Genomic DNA, 24529 nt, shown 5'->3' with positions numbered 1-24529 from the left:
GGGTAAAAGTATGTGGGGAAAACCAAGCAGCAGCCTTGCAAATGTCCACCGTCGTACTGTATTAAGAGCTTGATCCATGGGGGACTAAGAGCTGTGCTGCTGGGTGCAAAAGACTGGCAAAGTCACCACAGGCTATGGGCCTCTGACTCCAGGAAATAACATCTAGTCACAGGATCATCACTGAGCCCAGTTGGGCACTCTCATACTGCTATTTTATAGCTTCTCAATACCTGAGCTCTGATTGACTCGGTTCTCAAATTATGACTATTTATGACTCTACTTACCATGGAAACTTACCCTCCAGCTCATGGAAAAACACAGATCTGCCTAGTAACTACTAGCACTTGCTTCTGGATGGTTCTGGGCACTTCAGGTAAATGGCTTTGCCTTGTCTCCTTGCATGAGAGATACAAACAAACTGAAATCCAATAATTTCTCATGTCTCCCTCTCCCTCTAAAAAATCAAACACTGCAGTGCAAAAGCATGTGGGTTACATGAGCAGAAGTCTTGGATTGTTGTTAGTTCTTTTGTTTTTCTGGAGGTAGGCATGGGGTGGGGGGTTATGGAACGAGAGAGAAGGAGCAGAATGTGCAACCAGAAAGGAGTAACGCCGGTGTCAAAGCAGGCCACTGTGGGCAGAAGAGCCAACATCCTTCAAAGAGCAGCCACTAGTGTTGATTTTAACACCTGGGAACTGGAGGGAAAAAACTGCAATGGCTGCAGGTCATAAAAAAGAATCAATTCTGGAACATTTTCACGAAATACCTGTACCTCTGGGCAAACAAGGAACATGTGCCAAATGTAAACAATTTGACAAAGAGATGCAAGGCCTGGGTGTCAGCATGAAACATCATGAAAAACGCTCCTCAGAAGGCAATGACTTTGACGATGATGTTGTAGACATGTCTGAGCAATCTGGATCAGCTGATTAGTAAACTTGGTTTTGCACCATTCTTATGGATGGTCTGCAATGTCTTACTATGTTAGTAACTGATAGATTTGTGGTTTTGGTGGATTACTTATGAATTTTGAAATATTTGTGTTCAAAATATAATTGGCATGTGTAACATTACCCAGAGTCAAATCTGGACTGTTGGACAGTTGTGTTCCCTCAGTTCTCCATCCTGGAGTGCCTTTTACACTGGTTTGCTGTGAGAGCAACCACTCCTGGCCTGCTCACACACAGCTTCCAGCGTATAAATTACCCTCAGCCATACTGCAAGAGTGCTCCAGCCAGCCACCCTTGAATTACACTGTAGAGCAACACCAGCAAACTCCCAATCCCAGACTTTTCCTCAGAAATGTGTATCTTGTATGGTCCAGCCCCTCCTGGACAACACAAGCTCATATAAAGTCCATCATTTTATTAATAGAAAATGATATGCACAAATCCTGTTATCCCAAATGGAGTTTCCCAAACACTTCAATCCAACACACACTGGTTAAGATAAAAAAATAAATAAAACAAGTTTATTAACTACCTAAAGCTTGATTTTAAGTGATTATAAGTAATGAGGCACAAAAGTCAGAATTGGTTACAAAGAAATAGGTAAAATGAAATAGGTAAAATAGGGAAGAATAGCAGCCTTCCCTCTCCACTACATCCTGGCCAAAGGCCCAAGGGGGAAGGGGTGAAGAGAGTCTCAGTCCCCTCTAGCTGGTACAACAGACCAGCCTCCCCTGAGCCACTTTGTACCTCCCCTGTTCTCTTCTCAGTTTGGGGCATGGTCATGGCACTCTGCTTCCCTTCCCGTGGAGGGTTACTCAAGCAGTCCCAACTATGCAGATAATCAGTCAGGACTTCCCTGCTCCCTTCTCACTATCCAGTGATTTTCCCTTGTCAGGGAGAAGGGGAAAGAAAAAGGGGTCACTATCCGCATCCATGTCAGGTCGAATTGCCGCCGAAACGGTGGGACCGGTGGATCTCCCACAGGCATGCTGCCAAAGGCAGCCTGACTGTTGCCCTCACAGGGACCGGCAGGCCGCCCCCCGTGGCTTGCCACCCCAGGCACACGCTTGCTGAGCTGGTGCCTGGAGCCGCTGCTGGTGGGGGGGTCTTGGGAGGGGGTGGTCAGGGGACAAGGAGCGGGGGGGTTGATGGGTTGCGGGTTCTGAGGGGGGCAGTTGGGAACAGGACGTGGGTTGGGGTCGGGTGGGTGGGTGAGTCCCTGACTCCCCTACTCTAGTCAGACCCCTATTGATTTTAATTAAAATTGGGACATCAGAAAAGCCTGGTGTCCACTAAAATCAAGCTTTTCCAATGTCACCAAAATCAATAGAGCTTTGAGCAGAGTGCAGGGACCAGGGGCTTGGCTGGGGGAGTACCTGGATGGATTGTGGGCAAGAAACCTGGCTGGGGGTGTGACTGGAGTTAAGGGTAGAGGGGCCTGGCTGCGGGGAGGGGCCAGGTGTGGAGGCCTGGCCAGACTGGGAGTGAAGGGCCTACATGTGGGGGAGCTGGAGTGGATGGGTGATGGCTGAGGGGGTGGGCTGGCTGGAGCAGCTTCCAACTGCCTGATTTCCACTAAAATTAGGCCCTCAGAGTGCCCATTTGCTGCTGCAAGAAGAGGAAACTAACCTAACACCAAACTAACCCCCATCCTAACCCTGAGGTCACTGCTTCACTCCTGTATCTGCCGTGACCAAATGGTGAGATTAGTGGCAATTAGGCTTTCCTGGACTTCTGATCTTCACCCAAATCAACAGGGTTTTGCCCCTTGATACCTCGAACATTCCCTGAAATATTGGGATTGACGGATGCGGCCTTCAGAAGTTACTGTGTTACAAACAGAAGTGCTGTGGGTGCTGTACTTCGCAAGCCCAATAAGGGAAGCAGGCCTCTCTGAAGGTTAGAGCAGGGGCTGGGAATCAGGACCCCTGGGTTCTGTTGCAGTTTTGCTGAGTCTTGCAATTTTTTCATGACTGGCAGGATTTTGGCTGGGCTGGAGCCAGTCTGGCAATGATGCAGAAGGTTGAGCCCTCTGATTGGCTGCCTGCCTCATTTGCCCACCTCATGGAGCAGAACAACCAGTGAAAGCTGCTGCAGGTGGAGCTCCACTCCGCCCCCAATATAGCAAACAAAAGCCATTCTGGGTTTGTCTACACGGAGACTTATTGAGTGGCAAGCCAGGGTGTGAATCAACAGCACACTCGCCTGCTGCCTACTGTTGCCACGTAGACCCTGCTACCACACTCTAAAAGTTCCAGAGTGCGCTCTGATCTGCTGCTGTCTGAAACACAGCTTAGTGTGTGGCAGACTAGCACAATGTATCACTCTGGCTGGCCCAGGCATGTGGCCACGCCCTCTCACACGAGGGGAGGAGGGAACTAAAGAGCCTAGCAACTCAGGAAAGCCCCACTCCCCCCATCCCCTTCCTTCTCCCCCTCCCCCTCCCTCCTGTGATCAATGTGGACAAGATGGTGCATTTGCACCTCCCCTCTCTACAGGACCAGCCTAGAAAGGGGCAGAGGGAGGGTGAAGAGCCTCTGCAACCATTCACCCCCACAGCCTGGAAGCGGGAGACGGAATCCTGCTGCAGCCCACAGGCTAAGGACAGCAGGCTAAAGAACCCTAGGAGGAGCAGAGGTGGGGCTGGGGGTGCATTAATGTGTTGGGGGCTGGAGGAGTGAACTGAGGGGTAGGTGGGTAGGATAATTAATTGCTGGGCAGATGTGGGGGTGAGAGCACCTGCAGCAGGAACCAAAATCACCTTATCTGCTATGTTTGGTGTAGTGGGTAACACAAATGGTCACACACACACTGGGAATGGGCCGGGGGGAGTTCAGCAATCAAGAGAGAGATCAGAAAACACAGTACAGACTTTTTTAAAGATCTCATTCGTTTTTCAGCCAATCTCATGATTCTGGAGAGGATGTGTCTCATGATTTTTGATCCCTTGAGATTGGCGGTACTGGTGTTGCTCACTCTATTGCTGACTCGCTGTGCGGCTTTGGTTTTCCCCTCAGTGAAGCGGGTTTAGTAACACTGGCCCTGCCCCATTTGTAAAGTGCTTGGATCTCCCAGGTTGGACACGGAGCAAGAACATGTTAGACTGCTGCTCCTACAGCAATTAGACATCTGCCCTGGTACTTTGAGTTGAGAATATTGGGAAGAAAATGAGGTGGAGTAAGTGCTTGATCCATCTGCTTCTTTACTACCTGCAATTTAACTGTGTTGTTGGGTATTTCTTTCTTCCATGTCTCTTGAAATTCTTTCCAAATTTCAACAGCATCAATCTTTCCGCAGTTTGTCAAAGGTTGTGGAAATAGGTTTCAGTATATTCAGCATATCTTCTACATTTTGCTTTAGTCCGATGTTCGGCTATGATAGTTCTATCTTATTTTGTCACCATTTTCTTCATAAATTATCATCAGACTAGGACAGTTCTTAATAAATAGCTCCAAACAGCCAACTGCTGAATTCCATCATCATACATTTTGAGGGAGAATTTGTTTGGATCCTCCTGCTCTTTTTAGTGAAGCTGAAGCAAAGTGGTTGTTGTGGAAGTGGAAGTATTTTGCAACTTCAACAACATTTTCCTTTATTCCTCAAGTTGTACTTAAGAAGTCTTTGGCTAAAGATTTAGGAATCATTAAAAAGGGGATAGAGAATAAATTATTGCCCTTATATAAATCAATGGTACACCCACATCCTATCCCCTCCCTGCAAACTGGAAGGAACCTTGAAAGGTCATCAAGTCCAGCCCCCTGCATTCACTAGCAGGACCAAGTACTGATTTTGCCCCAGATCCCTAAGTGCCCCCCTCAAGGATTGAACTCACAGCCCTGGGTTTAGCAGGTCAATGCTCAAACCACTGAGCTATCCCTCCCCTAGTAGAGGGTGCCCTCCTCCTGACTCACTACCAACCTGGTGCCCCAGCATGATGCCAAGGGCTGCTGTGCTGGTGGAAGTGCTGTCTGTGAGATGAAATGAAACACTGACTGGCTGTGGTCAATAAAAGATCCCATGATACTATTTACAAGAACAGGCAACTTCTTTCATCTCCTAAACTGTTTTGCCATGTTACTAAACAGCTGCTACATTCCACCCCAGAAGTGGCTGCATTCAGCCCCTGAGTGTAAAGTGCTTTAAGACCCTTCAGAATGAAAGGCACTAGGGAAATGTGTATAAACTTACTTTCCCCCCCTCTTTTTCAGGGGACGAGACAGAGACACCTTGTCCCTGGTGTAACTCATGGGAATTCCTGGTTCTTCCATTGCACTTAACTTCTGAGCCCAGGGGGAACAGAGTCTCTATCTACACTGCTCACATGCCGCTCCAGAATGCATCAATTAAACCTCTCCTCTTCCTTCCCCACCCCTTACTGGATAGATGAGATTATAGGTTGAACAGAAGAAACCTACATTCCTCTCTGTATAAAAAGGAAAGGAGAAGGGCTGAGAGCTACACAGAAGGCAATCTCAAGGGAATACACAGGGGGCCTGGGCAGTTCAGAGCCAGGTGACCCCCTTTAACATTCTCCTAGAGAGAGGGGTGGGAGGCTACAAAGAGAGGAATCTGGGGGATGCCCCCAAAGGGAGAATGCAGGATAGTTAATGTTTGGGTACTGGGTTGATGGAGCTAGTGGGAGGGCTAGGAAATACCTACTGAGAATTACACTGTGATGGGTGCAGGGTTAGTTTGCTAGGAGGGGTCAATCTCACATCATGGGGCTATGTTCATATAATAAATTTTCATATTGAGTTAATAATAAATTGCAGTTTTGGGGTGTCTTTTGGCGTGTATGCCTGGTGCCTACCCTAATCCTGTTGTTCCTGTGAGGGCAGCCAGTGACGGGATATGTCTGTGCTCTTGTTTACCCCCTTGCCTGCAGTCTCCCCAGAATTGGCAACAACCTGGTTGCCTCCTTAAATCAAGGCACTGAGACTTAATGAAGTATATGGATGTGAGCATTGTGGATCATGTCTGCAGTGTGGGTATGCACTTCCCTCCGAGTAAAGCCTACAATGGCCTAGGGCAGTGCTTCTCAAACTATCTGATGTGGCGGACCGGCAAATCCCCCCCCCCCATGTACCAGGGACTGGTACCATATTTGTGCCATATTATTATCGTTTTCGCATAGGCACGTAGCACATCAGATCAGAAAAACTAACATTCTTCACTGTATTAATTGGAATGGGAGTGTGGCATACATGCAGAGATGTTCCCATTTAAATACATTGAAGACTGAAAGGCTGTGCGTCTGTGCGGATAGTATAAAATGACTATTATTCGTTTACGATCCAAGAAAATATTATTTGAACATTCGTAGGAATATTAATTTATATCAGAAACCATATAATGAATAAAATAAAAGTTTATTTTGTAAACAATACAAAATTACAATACAAATAAAAAATAAAAAAAAATAAAAATCAAACCAGCAAAGTCTCCTAACAAAGAATTTTTTTTATAATATAACACAATAATAGGCATGTTAAAACCTTAACCTTTACTAATGTGAAAGGTGAGCCTGCTTCTTCTTTGTCAGCTTATCCAGTCGTGGTTCAATTGAGGACAGTGCCACACACAATGGAGAATGACTATCCATACTATTCCTGTACTTTGTCTTAATGACACTCATGGTTGAGAAGCCAGTCTCGCAGAGGTATGTTGAAGGAAATGGTAGAAGAGTTTTCAGAGCAATTTCAGTAAGCTCAGGATATTCTGCTTTCACTTTATCCAAAAGGAAGCAAGTGATGTTGTAGTTTCGAAACTCATCTTCAGTCTTTCGTCAGCAGCCAGCTCCAACAACTTATCCTCCATAGTGACAGTTAAGTCATCTTTCAATGGAATAAATGGATTTCGGATCCATCCAATCCCTTTCCGTGGATCTTCTTCTGCTGGAAAGTAAAACTCAAAACGTTCTGCCAAATTCATCAAGTGTTCACTGATCATGTTTCGTAGAGATGTAACGTCAAGGTCTTCGCCTGCATCGGCGATGATTGTTGCTAAATTGTGAAACATGTCATAACAATCTCTTGACACTCAACACTTCCATGCTTTTACCTTTCGTTTCTGTCTGTCGATTTTGTCTGCCATTTTAAGAAATGAAGCCATCCTTCCCTGCATGAAGGTGTTGAGATCATTAAAGATGGCAAAGATATCAGCCAAATAAGCCAGCCTGGCTATCCAATCCACATCTCGGATCAATTGTGACCAATTTGTTTTTTTGTCCTGAAGAAACTTGGCAAGCTCGTTTCGGAGCTCAAATACTCTTGACAGGACTTTTCCCCTCGATAACCAATGTACATCGGCATGCAATAGGAGCTGTTTATGATCAGCTCCCATATCATCACATAATGCAGTGAATAGTCTCGAATTTAAAGCATTCGCCTTTACATAGTTCACAATTTTTACTACCTTGCTGCGCACACTGTTTAGTTCTGTTGACATTTTTTGTTTGTTTGTTTGTTTGCAAGACCTTCTCGGTGAAGGAAGCAGTCAGGCTGCCTTCGGTAGCATGCCTGTGGGAGGTCCACCGGTCCCACGGTTTCGGCGGCAATTCGGCGGCGGGGACGCCGAAGGCGCGGGACCGGCGGACCGCCCACAGGCATGCCACCAAATCCGTGTGACCAGCGGACCGTCTGCAGGCGCACCACCGAAAGCCACCTGCCTGCCGTGCTTGGGGCAGCAAAATACATAGAGCTGCCTCTGCCCCCCACCCTAACTGCCCCCCAGGATTCCACCCCCTACCCATCTCGCCCCACTCCCTGTCCCCTGACTGCCCCAACCCCATCCACCACCACCCCGACAGACCCCCGGGACTCCCACGCCTACCCAACTCCCCATTCCCCATCCGCTGACTGCCTCCCCATAACCTCCGCCCCCTCCAACCACTCCCTACCCCTTATCCAACCCCTCTTCCCAGCTTGCAGCCCCACCCCCTTACCCAGAGGTGAAAGTAAGCCGGTATGCCCCCGTATGGCGTACCGGCAAGAGCCGGTGCACCGTACCAGGGTGGCCCGCCTTCCCCAGGGGGCAATTTAAAGGGCCTGGGGCTCCCAGCAGGGGCTGGAGCCCAGAGCCCTTTAAATTGCCACCAGAGCCCCACTGCTGGAGTCCTGGGGTAGCGGCAGCGGGGCTCTGTGGGCTATTTTAAAAGTCCGGGGCTCCCGCTGCTTCTACCGTCCTGGCCCTTTAAATAGCAGCTGGAGCCCCGCCGCTTCCCCAGGGCTCCAGCGGCTCTGCGAGGGGGGGAAGCAGGGGAGGGGCTGGGGGAGCCTTGGCCTCCCCAGCTGGGAGCTCAGGCGGGCCAGACAGGACGGTCCTGCAGGCCGGATGTGACCCGTGGACTGGAGTTTGCCCACCCGCCCTCCCCTTTAGGAACCAGTTCTACACCGGCTTCTAAATTTAGCAACCGGTTCTTGCGAACCGGCTCCAGTTCACCACTGGCTGTTACCCATCAAGAAAGAGATCTGTGGAGTCATTTGCAGTACTCTGTGTGACGGTGCCCCCATACGACTTTATGGAAATATGCTTATGAATATATATGACATAACTGGAATATGTTCTATGCTACATATGCCATGTAACATATCTCTGTAAAGGTTATGATCTACTGAATCTATTAATCCTATTTGTATGCATGTATCATTTTTGTATTCGACGTCATGAATATTGGCCATGTACTGGCTTGATTTCTAAATAACCTTAATAGAGCATTTGGTCTTCAGCTGGCTAAAGAGAGAGCCTCTCCACCCCCAAGGATACCTGAAAGGAACTGGAACAAAGGTCAGTAAGTACAGGGGGTGTGAGTGATTGCTGGACCCAGACTAGTAGGGGACTAGTCTGTAAAAGGAAGCTTACTGGAACTGGTGAGGTTTTATTTGTATTCAGTTTCTTAGATATAGACTTGCGTGTTCTATTTTATTTTACTTGGTAATTCACTTTGTTCTGTTTGTCACTACTTGGAACCACTTAAATCCTACTTTCTGTATTTAATAAAATCACCTTTTACTTATTAATTAACTCAGAGTATGTATTAATACCCGGGGGCAAACAGCTGTGCATATCTCTCTATCAGTGTTATAGAGGGCGAACAATTTATGAGTTTACTCTGTATAAGCTTTATACAGGGTAAAATGGATTTATTTGGGGTTTGGACATCGGAGTGTTGAAGACAGGAACACGTCTGTAAGCTGCTTCCAATTAAGTCTGCAGCTGTCAGGGGACGTGGTTCAGACCTGGGTCTGGGTTTGCAGCAGGCTAGCGGGTCTGGCTCAAACCAGGCAGGACACTGAAGTCCTAAGCTGCCAGGGCAGGAAAGCAGGGGCAGAAGTAGCCTTGGCACATCAGTTGGCAGTTCCCAAAGGGGGTTTTTGTGATTCAACCCGTCACACTCTGGAAGCACTATGTTTTCAGCGTACTGCAAATTTATAAGAATCCTTCTCACTGTGCCTGTATCCTCCTGAACTGCGGAACACTCATACTCCAGCTCCAGAAGACTTAAAAATGATCTCCAGTCAGTAGTGGGACAGACACAATTGAATAATGTAGCTGTCTTTAATGTGCATCAAGACCCTACCAGGGAACTAGATATAAATAAGATTGCTGACAGTTTCATCCAGAAAGCTACAGTGAGATGTAATGTCTGTAAACTGGGATGTTCATGAAGACAGCTTGTAGGTGATTGCAATGATTTTACTGTACTGTAATTCATGATAATGCAATTATGTAGTTCATAACAATTTAATCATTATTAAAATGGTAAAGATACCACCATATTCAAGAATATGAAAGAAGTGTATAAATATGCTGATAATAGCCTCCCCCAAAACCGGCAGAGCCACCTCCCCCCAATACACACGTCTCTTCAAAAGCACCCACCGACAAAAACAAAAGTCAATGCCTATGATATGTAAAAAGCAACAGAGGGTCCTGTGGCACCTTTAAGACTAACAGATGTATTGGAGCATAAGCTTTCGTGGGTGAATGCCCACTTCATCAGACACATGTAAACATGATGCCTATGATATGGAGTGTGAGAGAAGGAAGGACAGATGGCAAACTCCCCCCCCCCCACACACTGAGCTCTCTCCTCTGTGCTCATGCAGCCTACGGGAGTTTTGGAAACCAGAATGATGCCTCTCTTATACTCACCTACCCCCTGAAATATTCCCCCTCACTCCAGTTGTCTGTTTTATGCTGGGATAAGAGCAGCTGGACCATAGAAGACACCACAGGACAGATTCAGCCTCGCACTGACGCAGGAGTGCAAAATCAACAGGGCACTGCCTCAGAAACAGGGGACTGGGCACCCAGAAGCTATCTACAGGAGAAGCTCAGAGTTACGGACACCTCGGGAATGGAGCTTGTCCGTAATTCCGAAATGTTCGTAACGCCAAACAAAGCACCGTTTGGGCTCCAGATCCAACAGCTGACACTCCAGGCCAGGTTTCAGCAGCAGCTGAGCTCCCTACTCAGCACCAGCATGCGTTTGCAACGCTTGTCTCCCTCCCAGCGGGTGTATGTGAAAACAAAGTGTCCCCCTCCTGTGGGAAGGGGAGTAAAAACAGCCCGTCCCCCTCCCAGCAGGGGGGAGGGGTGAAAGCAGCACAAACCCCAGCGCTGCTCCTGCTCTGCTGGCTCTGGCTGCCTTGGGCTGGCCGCGCCAGCGTCTTACTGTAAGTGGCTGCCCAGTGCGTAGGGGCTGCGGGGAGGGGGGTGGAGCAGGCAGCCCAGATGTGCCCATCTTTAAGATGCAATACAGGCACAGTACAGTGTTTGCTTCTTATTTTTTTATATTTTTTGGTCTCTGCTGCTGCCGGATTGGTTACTTCCTGTTTCACATGGTGTCCTGTTGACTGGTCAGTCCATAACTTTGGTGTTCGTATCTTTGAGGTTCTATTGTACTCCCAATTGCTGTCTACACTGAGCAGGATGCTGGGGGCATAGATACAAATGATCATGACTTGATCACACTTATGCTGTGCAAACAGAATAAAGTCCAGACCAGTAATATATATACTTGATGCTTTAATAGGGCCAATTTCATAAAGCTGAAAACAGTTATTAGGGAAATCATCTGGAAGGAAGAATTTAATTAGAAAAATGTGAATGATAATTTGGGAATCATTTAAGAACACTTTATTAGATGCCCAAAAAGCTGCAATCCCACAATTGAGGAAGAAGGACATGCTGGTTAAAAACCCACCTGGTTTAGAGAGGAAGTGAAGGCAAATATACAAAAAAAAAATTCAAGAATAATATTTAACAAATGAAAGAAAGGGAAGCTGATAATAATGAATATAAATCAGAAGTTAAGAATTGTAGAAAATTGATAAGTGAAGCAAAGGGACACAAGGAGAACTCTATCGGCAGTAGAGTTAATGACAATAAGAAGCTGTTTTTTAAATATATTAGGAACAAAAAGAATTCTGACAATGGTATTAGTCCATTACTAGATGGAAATGGTAGAATTATCCATAATAAAGCAGAAAAAGAAGAAGTATTCAGTAAATATTTCTATTCTGTATTTGGGGAAAAACAGATGATATAATCTCATCATAAAGTGATAACACTCTTTCCAGTCCACTAGTAGTTCTGAAAGATATTAAACAGAAGTTACTAAATTTAGACATTTTAAATCAGCAGGTCCAGATCACTTGTAGCCAAGAGTTTTAAAAGAACTGGATGAGGCGCTTCCTGGACAATTCATGTTCATTTTCAATAAGTCTTAGAGCACTGGGGAAGTTCCAGAGGACTGGAAAAAATCTAACGTTGTGCCAATTTTTAAAAAGGGTAAATGGGATGACCCGGGTAATTACAGGCCTGTCAGCCTGTCATCAATCCCAGGCAAGATAATGGAGCAACTTATACAGGACTCAATGAAGAAACAATTAAAGGAGGGTAATGTAATTAATACAAATCAACATGGGTTTATGGAAAATAAATTCTGTCCTACTAACTTGATATATTTTTTTGTTGAAGTTACAAGTTTGACAGAAACATGTAATAGTGTTGACATAATATATTTTGACTTCTATAAGGCATTTGACTTGGTACTGCATGATATTTTGATTAAAATACTAGAACAATATAAAATTAACATGGCAAACATTAAATGGATTAAAAACTGGCTAACTGATAGGTCTCAAAATGTGACTGTAAATGGGAAATAATCATCAAGCAGGTGTGTTTCTAGTGGGGTCTTGCATGGACTGGTTCTTGGCCCTATGCTATTTAACCTTTTTATCAATGATCTGGAAGAAAACATAAAATCATCACTGATAAAATTGGCAGATGACAAATAAATTGGGGGAGTGGTAAATAATGAACAGGAGAGGTCACTGACTCAGAGCCATCTGGATTGCTTGGTAAACTGGGTGTACATGTAGGAACAAAGAATTTAGGCCCTATTGACAGGATGGGGGACTCTGTCCTGGGAAACAGCGACTGAAAAAGATCTGGGGGTTGTGATGGATAATCAGCTGAACATGAACAAGTGTGCCCTTGTTGCCAAGAAGGCTAACGGCATTTTGGGCTGTATAAGTAGGGGCATTGCCAGCAGATCGAGGGACGTGATCATTCCCCTCTATTCGACATTGGTGAGGCCTCACCTGGAGTACTGTGTCCAGTTTGGGCCCCACACTACAAGAAGAATGTGGAAAAATTGGAAAGAGTCCAGCGGAGGGCAACAAAAATGATTAGGGGGCTGGAGCACACGACTTATGAGGAGAGGCTGAGGGAACTGGGATTGTTTAGTCTGCAGAAGAGAAGAATGAGAAGGGATTTGATAGCTGCTTTCAACTACCTGAAAGGGGGTTCCAAAGAGGATGGATCTAGACTGTTCTCAGTGGTACCTGATGACAGAACAAGGAGTAATGGTCTCAAGTTGCAGTGGGAGAGGGTTAGGTTGGATATTAGGAAAAACTTTTTCACTAGGAGGGTGGTGAAGCACTGGAATGGGTTACCTAGGGAGGTGGTGGAATCTCCTTCCTTAGAGGTTTTTAAGGTCAGGCTTGACAAAGCCCTGGCTGGGATGATTTAGTTGGGATTTGGTCCTGCTTTGAGCAGGGGGTTGGACTAGATGACCTCCTGAGGTCCCTTCCAACCCTGATATTCTATGAACTCCCAAGTGTGATGGCAAAAAAAGCTAACATGATCCTGGAATGCATAAACAGGGGCATCTCGAGTAGGAGTAGAAAGGTTATTTAACCTCTATATTTGGTGCTGGTAAGACCGCTGCTGGAATACTGTGTCCAGTTCTGGTGCCCACAATTCAAGATGGTTGTTGATAAACTGAAGGGGGTTCAGAGAAGAGCTACAAGAATAACTAACGGATCAGAAAATAGACTCAAAAAGCTCAATCTATTAAACTTAAAGAGAAAATTAAGGGGTGACTCAATTACAGCCTATAAATATCAACAGGGGGAACAAATATTCAATAATGGACTCTTCAGCCTAGCAGAGAAAGGTATAACATGCTCCAATGGCTATAAGTTGAAGCTAGACAAATTCAGACAGGAAATAAGGTGTACATTTTTAACCAGGGCCGGCTCCAGGGTTTTTGCCGCCCCAAGCGGCGGAAAAAAAAAAAAAAAGCCGCGATCGCAATCGGCAGCAGCTCCACCGCGCCACTTTCTTCTTCGGCAGCAATTCGGCGGCAGGTCCTTCCCTCCGAGAGGGACCGAGGGACCTGCCGCCGAATTGCCGCCGAAGAGCCCGACGTGCCGCCCCTTCCCCTTGGCCGCCCCAAGCACCTGCTTGCTCAGCTGGTGCCTGGAGCCGGCCCTGTTTTTAACAGTGGGATTAATGAACTATTGGAACAATTTACCGAGGATTGTGGTGGATTCTCCATGATTGACAATTGTTAAATCAAGATTGAATGTTTTTTTCTAAGAGATCTGCTCTAGGAATTATTTCTGGGAAGTTCTATGGCCTGAGTTATACACTAGGTCAGACTAGATGATCACAATGGTTCCCTTCTGGCCTATGAATCTATGAAATTATCATTGGGAGAACAGAAGTGAATGTCAGGGACACACCAATAGTGTCAGCCTCACAAATTACCCACAAATTTCCTCTGGGATGACTGTTGTTATGGAGCCCAATCAAATACCGCAGTGTCTGGGGTATGTGATTTCCATTTTATTTTTATTTTTTTTCAGAGTCAAGAAAATTCCCAGATTCAAACGATCAAAAATAATCAGACATATAAAAAATTCACCAGGAAATGGCTACTGGGGTGAGGAACGTTAGCCTGAGCCTAGCCCTGCAATCCAATATGGATCCCATGGAGATCCCCCACCCACCCAGTGCCAATGCCCCAACCCCTTGCAGGTGGGGCTGTCGGGGCACCCCTTATCCCCTCAGCTCAGCAAGGACAGCTCAGGAATCCTGCTGAACGGGGGCAGGGCCTGCTGCTGGGAGCACGACTTCCATCCAACATCTTCCTCCCTGTGTGATGGAACAGAGAGAGGGAGATTACCCAGGAGACAATTAGGGAGGGGAGTGAATCAGAGATAAAATGAGAGTAAAGGAGACTGAGATGGTGAGACTGAAGAGATGATACTGAGCATAGAGAGAGACAGAGAGCAAGAAATTATACCACCCAAAACACCATACACTCAGGAACCCTCTACAAGCCAGTACGAAAAAAGGGGCGTGGCTTTGCAGTGTGTCTGGAAGGTGAACTCAGCTATTCAGACTCGGGGGTGGGAAGCAAATTCCAGAGCTGTGGGCTCACAATGAGAATACCCCTCTCATGTAATCTGAAGGAGTTCCAGCTCTAATGACTCTGCTCTCTCAGCTGCAGCAGAATGGCTCAGGGAGAGAAATGGGGCTCTCTGGGAGCCAGGTACCAAACCATTTTAATGCTTTCTGCACCATGATCTAGCACCATGAACTCCACATGGGAGCACTACTTGGAGCCAGGGTGACCATGGAGTATTGATGTCACACATGACACATTACGCAACACATGGGCAGCCATGCTCTGCACTAGCTGAAGCTCCCAGACATCCCCCATGCACAGCCCCAGGAGGAGCACATTACAAAAGGTCTAACGCTTGGTAGCAAGGTCCCACTGCTGTCATTGGTGTGGTGCCTGTCCCAGGAACATGCCCTGTCACATGGGGAGTACACTAAAGACTCCTCTGCAAAGCTCAATACGACAAGAGGGAGGGAGCCCCTGAGAGCTGGGAAGGCAGACATTTCCAGCGCAGAGACACTGGGGGCTGTTCCTAGCAGCAGGAGGGGCCATCTTGCCAACCTTGTGGGGACATTGTGTGAGGAGCACAGAGGCTAGTGCCAGATTCACACAGGGGGCAGAGAGGGGAGCAGAGAGTCACGTCCATAAACTTCACACCTACCTCAGCTGCAGATGGCGCTGTAATTAGCCAGGGCCTGCTCCTCTGCACAGGGAGACAAGGAATCCAAGTTACACCGGCACAGAGACATCCCCTCCCCGCCAGCCCAGATGCCCCAGAAGCTCAGCAACCCACCTGGCTGGTAGTAGTCATAGACTCTGATGTGTCCTGGCTTCAGGTTGATCACCTCGATCTCCTGTTCCAGTTGCAGGACGTATGTCTGAGTCGTATTGCTCAGCTGGGGGTGGGGGGTGGGAGGGAGAGGAGAGGCTTTACATTACTTTCCTAAATTTGGCTCCAGAGACTGACTGTGTTAGTTCTGCTGGAGTCTGGGCAGGAATTTAATGAGAATCAGGAACTCAGTTGCTGTGATAGGGTTACCCATGAAAAACCTTGACTAATGCACATCGGTTCTGCCCTGCAGCCCCCCTGCCATTCCATTCCTGGGCTTCCCACACAGCCCTGCCAATGCCCCTCAGTCCCGCCCTGCAGCCCCCCTACTATTCCAGCGCTGGGCTCGCCACACAGCTCTGCCAATGCCCCTCAGTCCTGCCCTGCAGCCCCATGCTATTCCAGTCCTGATCTCAAACAGACCTACCTGGTCCAAGTAGATGGAGACACCACTCTGGCTCACCTCCGTTTTCCTCACCAGGGGACTGCTCTGCAACTAGGACAGGAGAGAAGATGAAAGGTAATGGTTGAGTTGGGTCTCTGAGGGGGCGAGGGTGAGAATTCCTATTGAAATGTTCCCCCCCAGGCCATGAGCAGCCTCCCTGCCGGCAACCCCTGTAGCCAGAAAGCAGATGAGCTCTTATTACCCCTCCCCTAGCCAGGCTCTCATCAGAGCTCTCACCCCTCATTAGGGCTGATCTCTCCACATGGTCGCTCAGCTCCTGTGAGATGAGGGACAGGGATTTGCCTGGGTCATTGGGACTGGGCTCCTTCTCAAGGCATGTGTCTGGGGTTCTACAGCCAGCTTTGGGGTTTAAATGTCCGAGGGAGACAGGGGGTGACATCATTCAGGGTGGAGTCCAGGAACCTGTCTGTGGAACCTGCCTCCTCTCCCTGGCTAAGGATGGATCCCACCAGCACTGACTGGATGGGACCCTTTCACCATGCCCCCATTCTGCTCCCCAGGTGCCTTACTGATGTGAGGGAGCCCGAAGCCAGGCTAAATCCGGACAATAGGGAAACCTCCACGATCACCATGTTGGAAGTGACTCTGCTCCCGATGTAGCTGGGCAGGGGGCGAGAGGAAGGATGCAGATGGTCAAAGACCCCATGAGCAGGGGCTAAATGAGGCTATAAATCTTCCTCCACCTCCTCCCTACCCCATCTTTCCTCCTCATGCAAGCACCAGGCCCTGGACGGTCCCTTGGCATACACTGCTTGCTGTAGGAGGGTGTTTAAGATGGTTTCCCTGCTCTGAACAGATGCAGCCCCCCCGTGTCTCCCCGAGCAACTCCCCTCTCTGTATCTCCCCACACCTTTCTCTCTCTAGGAGGATGTTAAAGGGGCACCTTTCCCTCCTTCGCGCCCCTCTACCAACAAGCAAGTCAACTCCAACCACACTTCATGGTTACAACCCCTCCCAGAAGCACCTGGTCCCTTCCTCCCTCTTCCCTCACAGCTGCCAAATTCGCCCTCCACACCTTCCTCTGCAAAACGCGCAGTCCCTTCCTCCCTCCCAGCCACTAAACCCAACCAGCTCTCTGACATTCCCTGATCTGCTCCAGGCAGGGGCTGCGTCCCAGGTCAGTGGTGTATACACAGGGGAAATCTCGGGGCCACCTGACATGGATGCGGATGGTGACAACGCGCACGTCACCCTTGGTGCAGTCGATCAGCTGTGTGGTGATGCGCACAGAGAAGGTCGCAGAGACCTGTGGGGGAGGCTCATTGTACCTCAGCACCGTCTGCAGAGGAGAGAGACAGGCTGCTACAGAGACTTTTTAGTTGGATCATTTGGAGATAAAGATTTAGTAGATTCCTAGAGTTTAGGGCCAGAAAGGGCCATTATGACCATCTCATCTGACATCCTGCACGACACAGGCTATAGAACCTCACCCAGTAATTTCTATAGCAAGGCCATAGCTGCTGTTTGAGCTAGAGCATGTTTTTGAGAAAGACAGCCAGTCGGATTGACAGACTGCCAGTGATGGAGAATCCTCCCATCCCTTGATAAATTGTTCCAATGGTTAATCACTCTCACTGGTAAAAATTTGCACCTGGTTTCTAAAGTGAATTTGACTAACTTCAGCTTCTAGCCATTGCATCTTGTTATATCTTTGCCCGCTAGATAGAAGAGCCCTCTACTATCAGAAGTCTGCTGTCCACATGGGTACTTGTGGACTGTGATCAAGTCACTTCTTAGCCTTCTCTTGGATAAACTAAATAGATAGAGCTTCTTTAGTCTTTCACGGCAAAGGAAGGCTTTCTAGGCCACAGGTCATTCTTGTACCTCTTTTCTGAACCTGCTCCAATTTATCAACTTCCTTTTTAAAGCTAACAGGATTTGGACCATTTTTACTAATGCCCAGTAGCTGCCCATATACTCACCAGTAAGTCCTCATAGATCAGAGTGAACCCAACTCATCACTTGGATTCCCTAATCACATTTCATGCTCTTCCGCTGGCTCGAGTTACTGCTCAGATCCCTAATCCCCAGACACAACAACTACATAAACCACACATGGGGAACTGGGCTAGAACCCTGATGTTTCAGTCCCAGGAACACAGGCCTCTAGCCCAAGAGCTATAGAGCATCTCATCTAGTATAGCTGGGACTAGGGTTCTTCTCCACTAGGGGCAAACATCGCACCTACACACAATCTCCAGATCCCCTAGCACCCTGGGAGCAGTGTGAGACCAGCCAGCTTTATGTTTACCCACATTTTGTCACAAGATCACCCTTGGGGGGCAGGGGTACAGCAGTGGGGAAAGGGATGGTAAGGAAAGCTGCTGTTAGTCAGGCCTCCATGTGCCTGAGCATCACCTGGGACCTGGCTGCTGAGTAAGCAAGGGAAATGGCTCTCTTTGACCATGAAAATGTGTTTTGCTGGTCAGGCCCTGCACAGGGGCATCCATGGGGGCTATGTCCCTCCCCACAGAAGGGGCATCTCACCTGGGCATAGATGCAGCCACTGCCCTGGGCCTGCACTGAGAACTCCCCAGGGATTTCCGTCAGCACCGCTTGCTGCAGCAGTAGCCGGTTCTTGTGGGTGACCTGGAATTTCCTCTCAAAGCCCCCCTTGGACTTCACTATCACCTCCGAGTCTCCCTTCTCGCTGTACGTCAGGGCTGCGTATTTGGCCAAACCCTGCAAGGCGACCACTGTGTCCTGGGGAGAGAGAGACAGTCACCTCGCTGTTTGTGAGACAGAAAGGGGTGCTCTTTGGAGCCAGAAGTGTAAAACACTCAGAACAGTGGGATCTCAGCAATTGAGGGTATTGAAATCAGGATTCACCCCTTCAATGTAGCCCTGCACTCCCAGTCCCTGCACCCAGAAGTATTCACATCCCAGAGCACTGATAACTGTCATATTCCCACAGCCGCAGCGCAGAGACTCTCTCTCCAGTGGGATCACGGCCCATCACCTCCCACAGCAGTCAGGCCTGTGTTACCTGCGTGGAGGCGAAGCCACCATAGGCGTTCTGTTGCTTGGTGAGCCAGGCCACAATGCCAGAGGCTGTGGCAACGTCAGCCCCAGTGACGTTCAGCTTGGAGAGCAGGGCCAGGAGCACGTAGGATGTCAGCTCCACGTCCACTGACTGGGGTTGGGACCACACACCAGCACTGGGTGGCTGGGAGGGGGCCTGGCTCCAGTAAATCTGCCCTCCTGGGAAAGGGGGAATAAAACAGGAGAATAAAATCCTCAGGCCTTGGATGGGTTAAGAGTTACTGTGGTGTAAATGTGACCCAATCAGTCAAACCACAGAGGGAGAGGGTCCCACTGCCTGGGGTGGCACAGAACTCTGAGAAAATACCTCTCAGCTACCTGGGTTACTGTGTGAAAAACCCATCACTGCCTATTACACCAGAAGGACCCAGGTTCCTAGGTAAACACCTTGCACAGCAAATACCTGCAGTTACACACACTATTAGGTAAATACACCAAAACTACCTACACAAGAGGTAAATACCTCCTAGCTACACAGAGCCTCTGGCTACCCAGATTGCTGGGAAAATGGTCACTACCCAGAGCGCAAGGTGGACAGCCACCCAGGCAGCCAGATAAATGCCCCCCAAGCAGCCACACAGACGAGTAACGAATATGATTCTTGTAGCTTGTTCCCTACCCAGTTCCTCTGCCTGACATATCACAGACCTACACACACAGGACCAGATTTTCAAAGAACTCAACTTCCGTTTAGGCACCTAAATAAGGGTTTATTCCCAAAAGAGCCCAGCACTTCCCTGTGACGAATTGGGAATATGTCTGTACAATTTACAAATTCTGCTTGATATTGTGAAGTTGTATTATGAAATACTGCTACATCATGAATACCTATATGTATATGGATCTACCACTGCTGACAGGACCTGTTCAGGTATGCAGCAAACAGGGACAGTGGGGAATACTTAGATCGCACATAGGTTAAGCTTAAAAGCAGCTGCATCCTTAGAAAACCAGTTTTAGCTTTCTCTCCTGAATGCAGGTAGGAAGGCAGGAGCAGTAGAAATTTACCCAAAAGACAGAACAAAGGGTGGGGTTTACATAGTGAGACACACAGAAACAGAGGGAGCCAGACTGGAAGGGGAAGTGTGGGGCAAGAGAGGGCAAGGTCACACAGAAGCTGACTCCATGAGGGAGAGAGGTCACCCACCATGTAACAGCCTGCCTGAGTCAGGTGACACCCTGCCTTCCTTCCTGGCCACTTATGGTCCCTAAGGTCTGCTAAGGGAAGGGTGAGACATTACAGAAAGTGACGGCCATTACAGTTTCAGATGTTTATTGTTTTTATGATCTGTACTTTCCTATTCAGGCTCTGTAAGCTTAAAATGCCCTGGGGACCCAGGGAACCTGACGCATGGATTCCCCTCACAGCAGTTCGGTAGATGGCTCAGAAGGGCGCATCCAGCCAGATCCATGACTCTCCCATTGTGATGCTTGCGGCCAGATTTTCAAAGAGCTCAGCTCCCAACAGACTGGGTGCTTTTGAAAATTTGGTCAAATGCTTTGGTGCGTAAATGGGAGCTGGGCTCTTTCAAAGATCTGGCCCATAATGTCCAGTCACAGCCCAGGTTGTGGGGCCCAGACATAAGCCAGGGGTGGGAGGAGTTGGGGTGCAAGACACATGCTCTGATCTATCGCATTCTCCCTGGCATGCCCCATCTCTGTGTGTCAGTCAATGCTGTTCAGTCCTGGTACCTGTTCTGATGGCCTTTTGGTCTAGTTTAGTGAGCAGCTCTTGTGTGCGCTGGGTGTCGTGAGCCAGAGCGAAGGCGTAGGCCAGCAGTGCCTGTGTGTAGGTGCTGGTAATGTTGGGGAGGGCACTAGTGAGGCAGCTCAAGGCCTTGTTCACCACGGTGCTCTGTGGAGCGAGAAAGCACACAAAGGCAATGGCTGCACAGACATACAATCATATACACGTGTGGGGGTAAGTACACACAGGCAGGCTGACACACACAGAGAAACAAGTGCATACGGGTTTATATGCAAGGGCATATGCGGGCATTTGGGACGATCCTCACAGAGCTTCGCCTGGGTACACATGGGTGCCCCTATACAAATAGCCACCAAATTCCAGGCCAATGCCTTGTACCAGCGCTGGGACTGTACTGGGATGTTAGTGTGATTACGAGCAACAGGACTCCATCCACGTGAGCTCCCTCCCAGTGATGTGCTCCGCACTGCAAGCTGTCCCCAGCAGCGCCCTCCCTGTGGAGTGGTTGGACTTCTCTCCCTACCCCAGCAGTGCCTTCCTCTTGACTGCAGGTGCAAGCTCCTCCCCCCAGTAGTGCCTTGCCCATGCCCGCCCCAGCAAGGCAGACAGGCGAGTGAAGTACCGGCACTGACCTCTGCAGGACTCAAGGTGTCCAGAGAGCAGGAGTGGCACAAGGAAGGGCCTTAATACTCACATTCAGTGCCTCCCCTATCTCCAGATGTGCTGCAGTGATGTAGGCAGCCAGGGGCACCTCCCCATCCACGCCGCCCTGCAAGAAGCACAAACACCCAGAGCTGGGAGAGGGGCTCAAGCAGGATGGGGACCAGTGACCCCCCCCCTCCATCTCTATAAAGGCCCCTGAATCTCCTCCCTCCCCTGAAATGATCCCCCCAAGGCAGAGGAGGAGGAAGTGTCAAGGAAGCCGAGCTGAGTCAAGCCCCATGGCTGCCTGTGGAGCTCTGCATGGAGCCTGCAGGCGCCACACCATTACCTTCATGGCCGTGTGGAAGAGCTTCCCCACGCTCCTGAAGCAGCCGCTGGGCAACTGGTAAATCTGCAGCCAGCTCAATGCATCCCGGATATTCTTGTCATCTAAGAAGATGTATGGCCTGGCCTGGCCAAAGCACTTGGCCACAAACGCTGTCAGCCTGGGGGCAGGGAGAGAGAGCATGGAAGAGGGGGACGAGGAGAGGAAAGGAGTAGAAAGAGGGAGAGGACAGAGACAGAGTGAATAAGAAATGTGGATAAAAGAGAGGGAGCGAGGAGAAAGAACAAGGCAAAGGAGTGAGTGAGGAAGAGGGAGCAGGAGGAGAAGGAGGTCAGTCCTTGATTAGAGCTCCCCTCCCCCATTGTTGTGCCATGTGCTCAGTCCCATTTCTCTGCCCAGTTACTGTCCTCTGTCCCAGAGGCGGCTGCATTCCCATGGCTTGTCTGAGGCACTATGGGCCTATCATGAAGAAGGAGGGGCATGTACAATGCACAGCATGACACTTATAATTTTCCCCATGCAGCAGTGGGAAGAGTCCTGAGGGGTCAGTGACAGCCCAATCCCCCAGTTCATAGGCTCCCGGCTCCCAGACTGCAGGGAACGAGAGAGCTACCCCAGAACTTACCAGGTGTTACCTTCCTGGTCTGTGGTACCAAATGCACTGTAGGAGCCATCATGGTGTTTATAGAGCAGCTGCCTCTGGTACCCTGGAGAGAGGTGCAGAAAACTATACTGTCGCCCACCAGTGTCAGGGAGAGGATATTTACAGAGTGGTCATTGAGTGGGGGTAATGAAGTGTTTACAAGATCATTGACAGGTATTTACATGGGTGCCAGACAGAGGAATGGATTTGAACAGGGTGGGTGCCGGAGAGGGGCTACTGGCATGGCTGGTGCCAGACTGGACACTAGTGGACCTGGGCTCAGGGTACTTGCCACTGCGCAGGAATCCCGTCGCCCTCTCCCTGATCTCTGGGGTCAGCTGCCCCGTCTTCTCCAGATACTGCAGCACGTAGATGATGGGAGCGAACAGCACCATGTTCTGCTCCCCGCAGCCACTGGGCATCTGCACCAGCCGGTCCAGGTTCTGCAGCGCCGTCCCCATGATGTCACCTGCCGGGCGGGACAAAGCAGAGAGAAACCCAGATGGTGCAACAGGGATAAATCCTGATTGGCTGAGAGGCGGGGAGGTTAGTTCTCCTGTTGGAATGTTCCATTATAGCATGGTGATGGTAGCCCCGTCCCCTGGTGGAATTGCAGCCTGAAGTATGTTTTTTGCCAAATCTGTTAGCATGTTCCATTATTTATTGCACTGGGGGTGGAGATGTTCTCACCCTGGTGGAACCTTCCATTAAAGGATATTTTCCTTTCCTTGGGAGGACTCCATTGCTGCATGGGGTATTTCCACCCGGTAGAATGTTCTGCTACAGTGAAGGTTTATATTTACCGCGGGAAAGGGAAAGTTCCATTACACTGGGGGTGATTTTTTCCTCCCACTGCAAATATTCCCAGAGGGCAGGTTGTTTTACATCCCTGATAGAATATTCCATTGTGTGCATGCGTGCGGGGAGTTATTTTACCATTAAAGCAATGTAGGGGCAGGGCAGTACTTTCCCTCTCAGGTAGACCATTCTTTTATAAGGAGGGTGTTTTCCCACCTCCCTGTTGGACTGTTCCATTATACCAAGAGATGGGTTCGCTCACTGGTGGAATGGTCCATTAGATGGGGGGGATGGGGAGGTTCCCTTCCCAGCGTTCAGCACCTGGTCTGGGATCTGCACTCGGAAGCTCAGTGTCTATAATTCAGACTTTACCGGAACCTCTCAGGGCTGACCCACCGGGGAGAGGAGACGGGGGGATCCAGGCCTTTCCTTGTGCGATCCCCTGGGGTAGCAGCTGCTGTTTTTGGTCACTACCGGAGGCTCCCACAAGAAGAACAGCCTCTCTCCTGCTGGGTATTTTGGGGCATCCAGCCCCAGCTGGAACCAGGAAATGCAGCCATGGAAATGGGAGGAAAATGGCCGGGACTTTGTCAAATATCAGTGGAAGTTTTGCGGGTTCACAGTTTGGGCTTCCCCATGGCCATACTCAGATATAAGGTCTGGATCAGAGTCACCGCAGAACCCCCTGCCCATGGCGCCAAGGGCTGAATTCCTTACCCATGACGGAGATGGTGGCTCTGGCTGAACCTTCAACCACATCCGGGGGTAGCTCCAGGGACACAGAATCCTGCACTGGAGTTACTGAGACCCAGGTGTCAAACAGGAAGAGAATCAGAAAAAACGCCCTCCAGAATCCCCAGAAAACTCTCCCACTAGAGCCAGCTGTGCTCCCGCATCTCACATATCCCTCCACGGAACTTCCAGCCGACCCCACAGACCCCGTCTCTGCTCTCCTCTCTGCCCCATCCACTCACCTAGCCCTGAGTTCTCTCTTCCTCCACTTTATTTCCCACACTGTGGGTGCGAAAGCCTTCTCCCCTGCAGCCCCCACTGTCCAGAGCAACCTCCCTGATTCTTCCTGCCTCAGTTACTCCATCACAGTTCAAACCTCAGAGGCAGAGGCATGTTTAGTCTATTTATCTGGACCTCTAGATCTCACTAATTCTGCTAATGGCCTCGTCATAAACCATGGAAAACGTGGAGATGGGAACCGAACTCTGAAATCCCCTCCAGTCCATCCTCTGGGGCCAATGCAGGTCTGTTCCCTATAGACTGGATAAGTCCAGAGCTGTATCTATGCTATAACTAGTTGCCCAAGGGAAGTAGCTTTCCCCCTTGTATGCTAGCAGCAAGGACATTTATATTATAGGCTCAGTCCTGCTCTCCTTATTTAGAGGGAG

The 24529-nt window shown here is 49.0% G+C and overlaps 1 protein-coding gene across 1 annotated transcript in view; it reads right to left on the bottom strand.

The window, feature by feature from the left end:
* Positions 1 to 3787: 3787 nt before the first annotated feature.
* Positions 3788 to 24529, bottom strand: part of LOC128831766 (alpha-2-macroglobulin-like protein 1) — a 46078-nt gene continuing 25336 nt past the window's right edge. Inside the window, exons 23-36 of the mRNA XM_054018548.1 lie at positions 23847 to 23930; positions 22624 to 22800; positions 22314 to 22395; positions 21692 to 21848; positions 21395 to 21469; positions 20685 to 20847; positions 18937 to 19151; positions 18438 to 18653; positions 17105 to 17229; positions 16460 to 16550; positions 15912 to 15980; positions 15449 to 15551; positions 15317 to 15358; positions 3788 to 4575 (exon numbers count right to left, since the gene is read on the bottom strand). Coding sequence (XP_053874523.1) covers positions 15318 to 15358; positions 15449 to 15551; positions 15912 to 15980; positions 16460 to 16550; positions 17105 to 17229; positions 18438 to 18653; positions 18937 to 19151; positions 20685 to 20847; positions 21395 to 21469; positions 21692 to 21848; positions 22314 to 22395; positions 22624 to 22800; positions 23847 to 23930 — 1598 coding nt within the window. The 3' untranslated portion in view covers positions 3788 to 4575; position 15317. The remainder of the gene's footprint in view (positions 4576 to 15316; positions 15359 to 15448; positions 15552 to 15911; positions 15981 to 16459; positions 16551 to 17104; positions 17230 to 18437; positions 18654 to 18936; positions 19152 to 20684; positions 20848 to 21394; positions 21470 to 21691; positions 21849 to 22313; positions 22396 to 22623; positions 22801 to 23846; positions 23931 to 24529) is intronic.

Source organism: Malaclemys terrapin, chromosome 1, assembly GCF_027887155.1.
Source record: "Malaclemys terrapin pileata isolate rMalTer1 chromosome 1, rMalTer1.hap1, whole genome shotgun sequence".
Taxonomy (NCBI): Eukaryota; Metazoa; Chordata; order Testudines; family Emydidae; genus Malaclemys; species Malaclemys terrapin.
The sequence above is the reverse complement of the archived record's forward strand: the minus strand, read 5'-3'. Positions and strand labels throughout refer to the sequence as shown.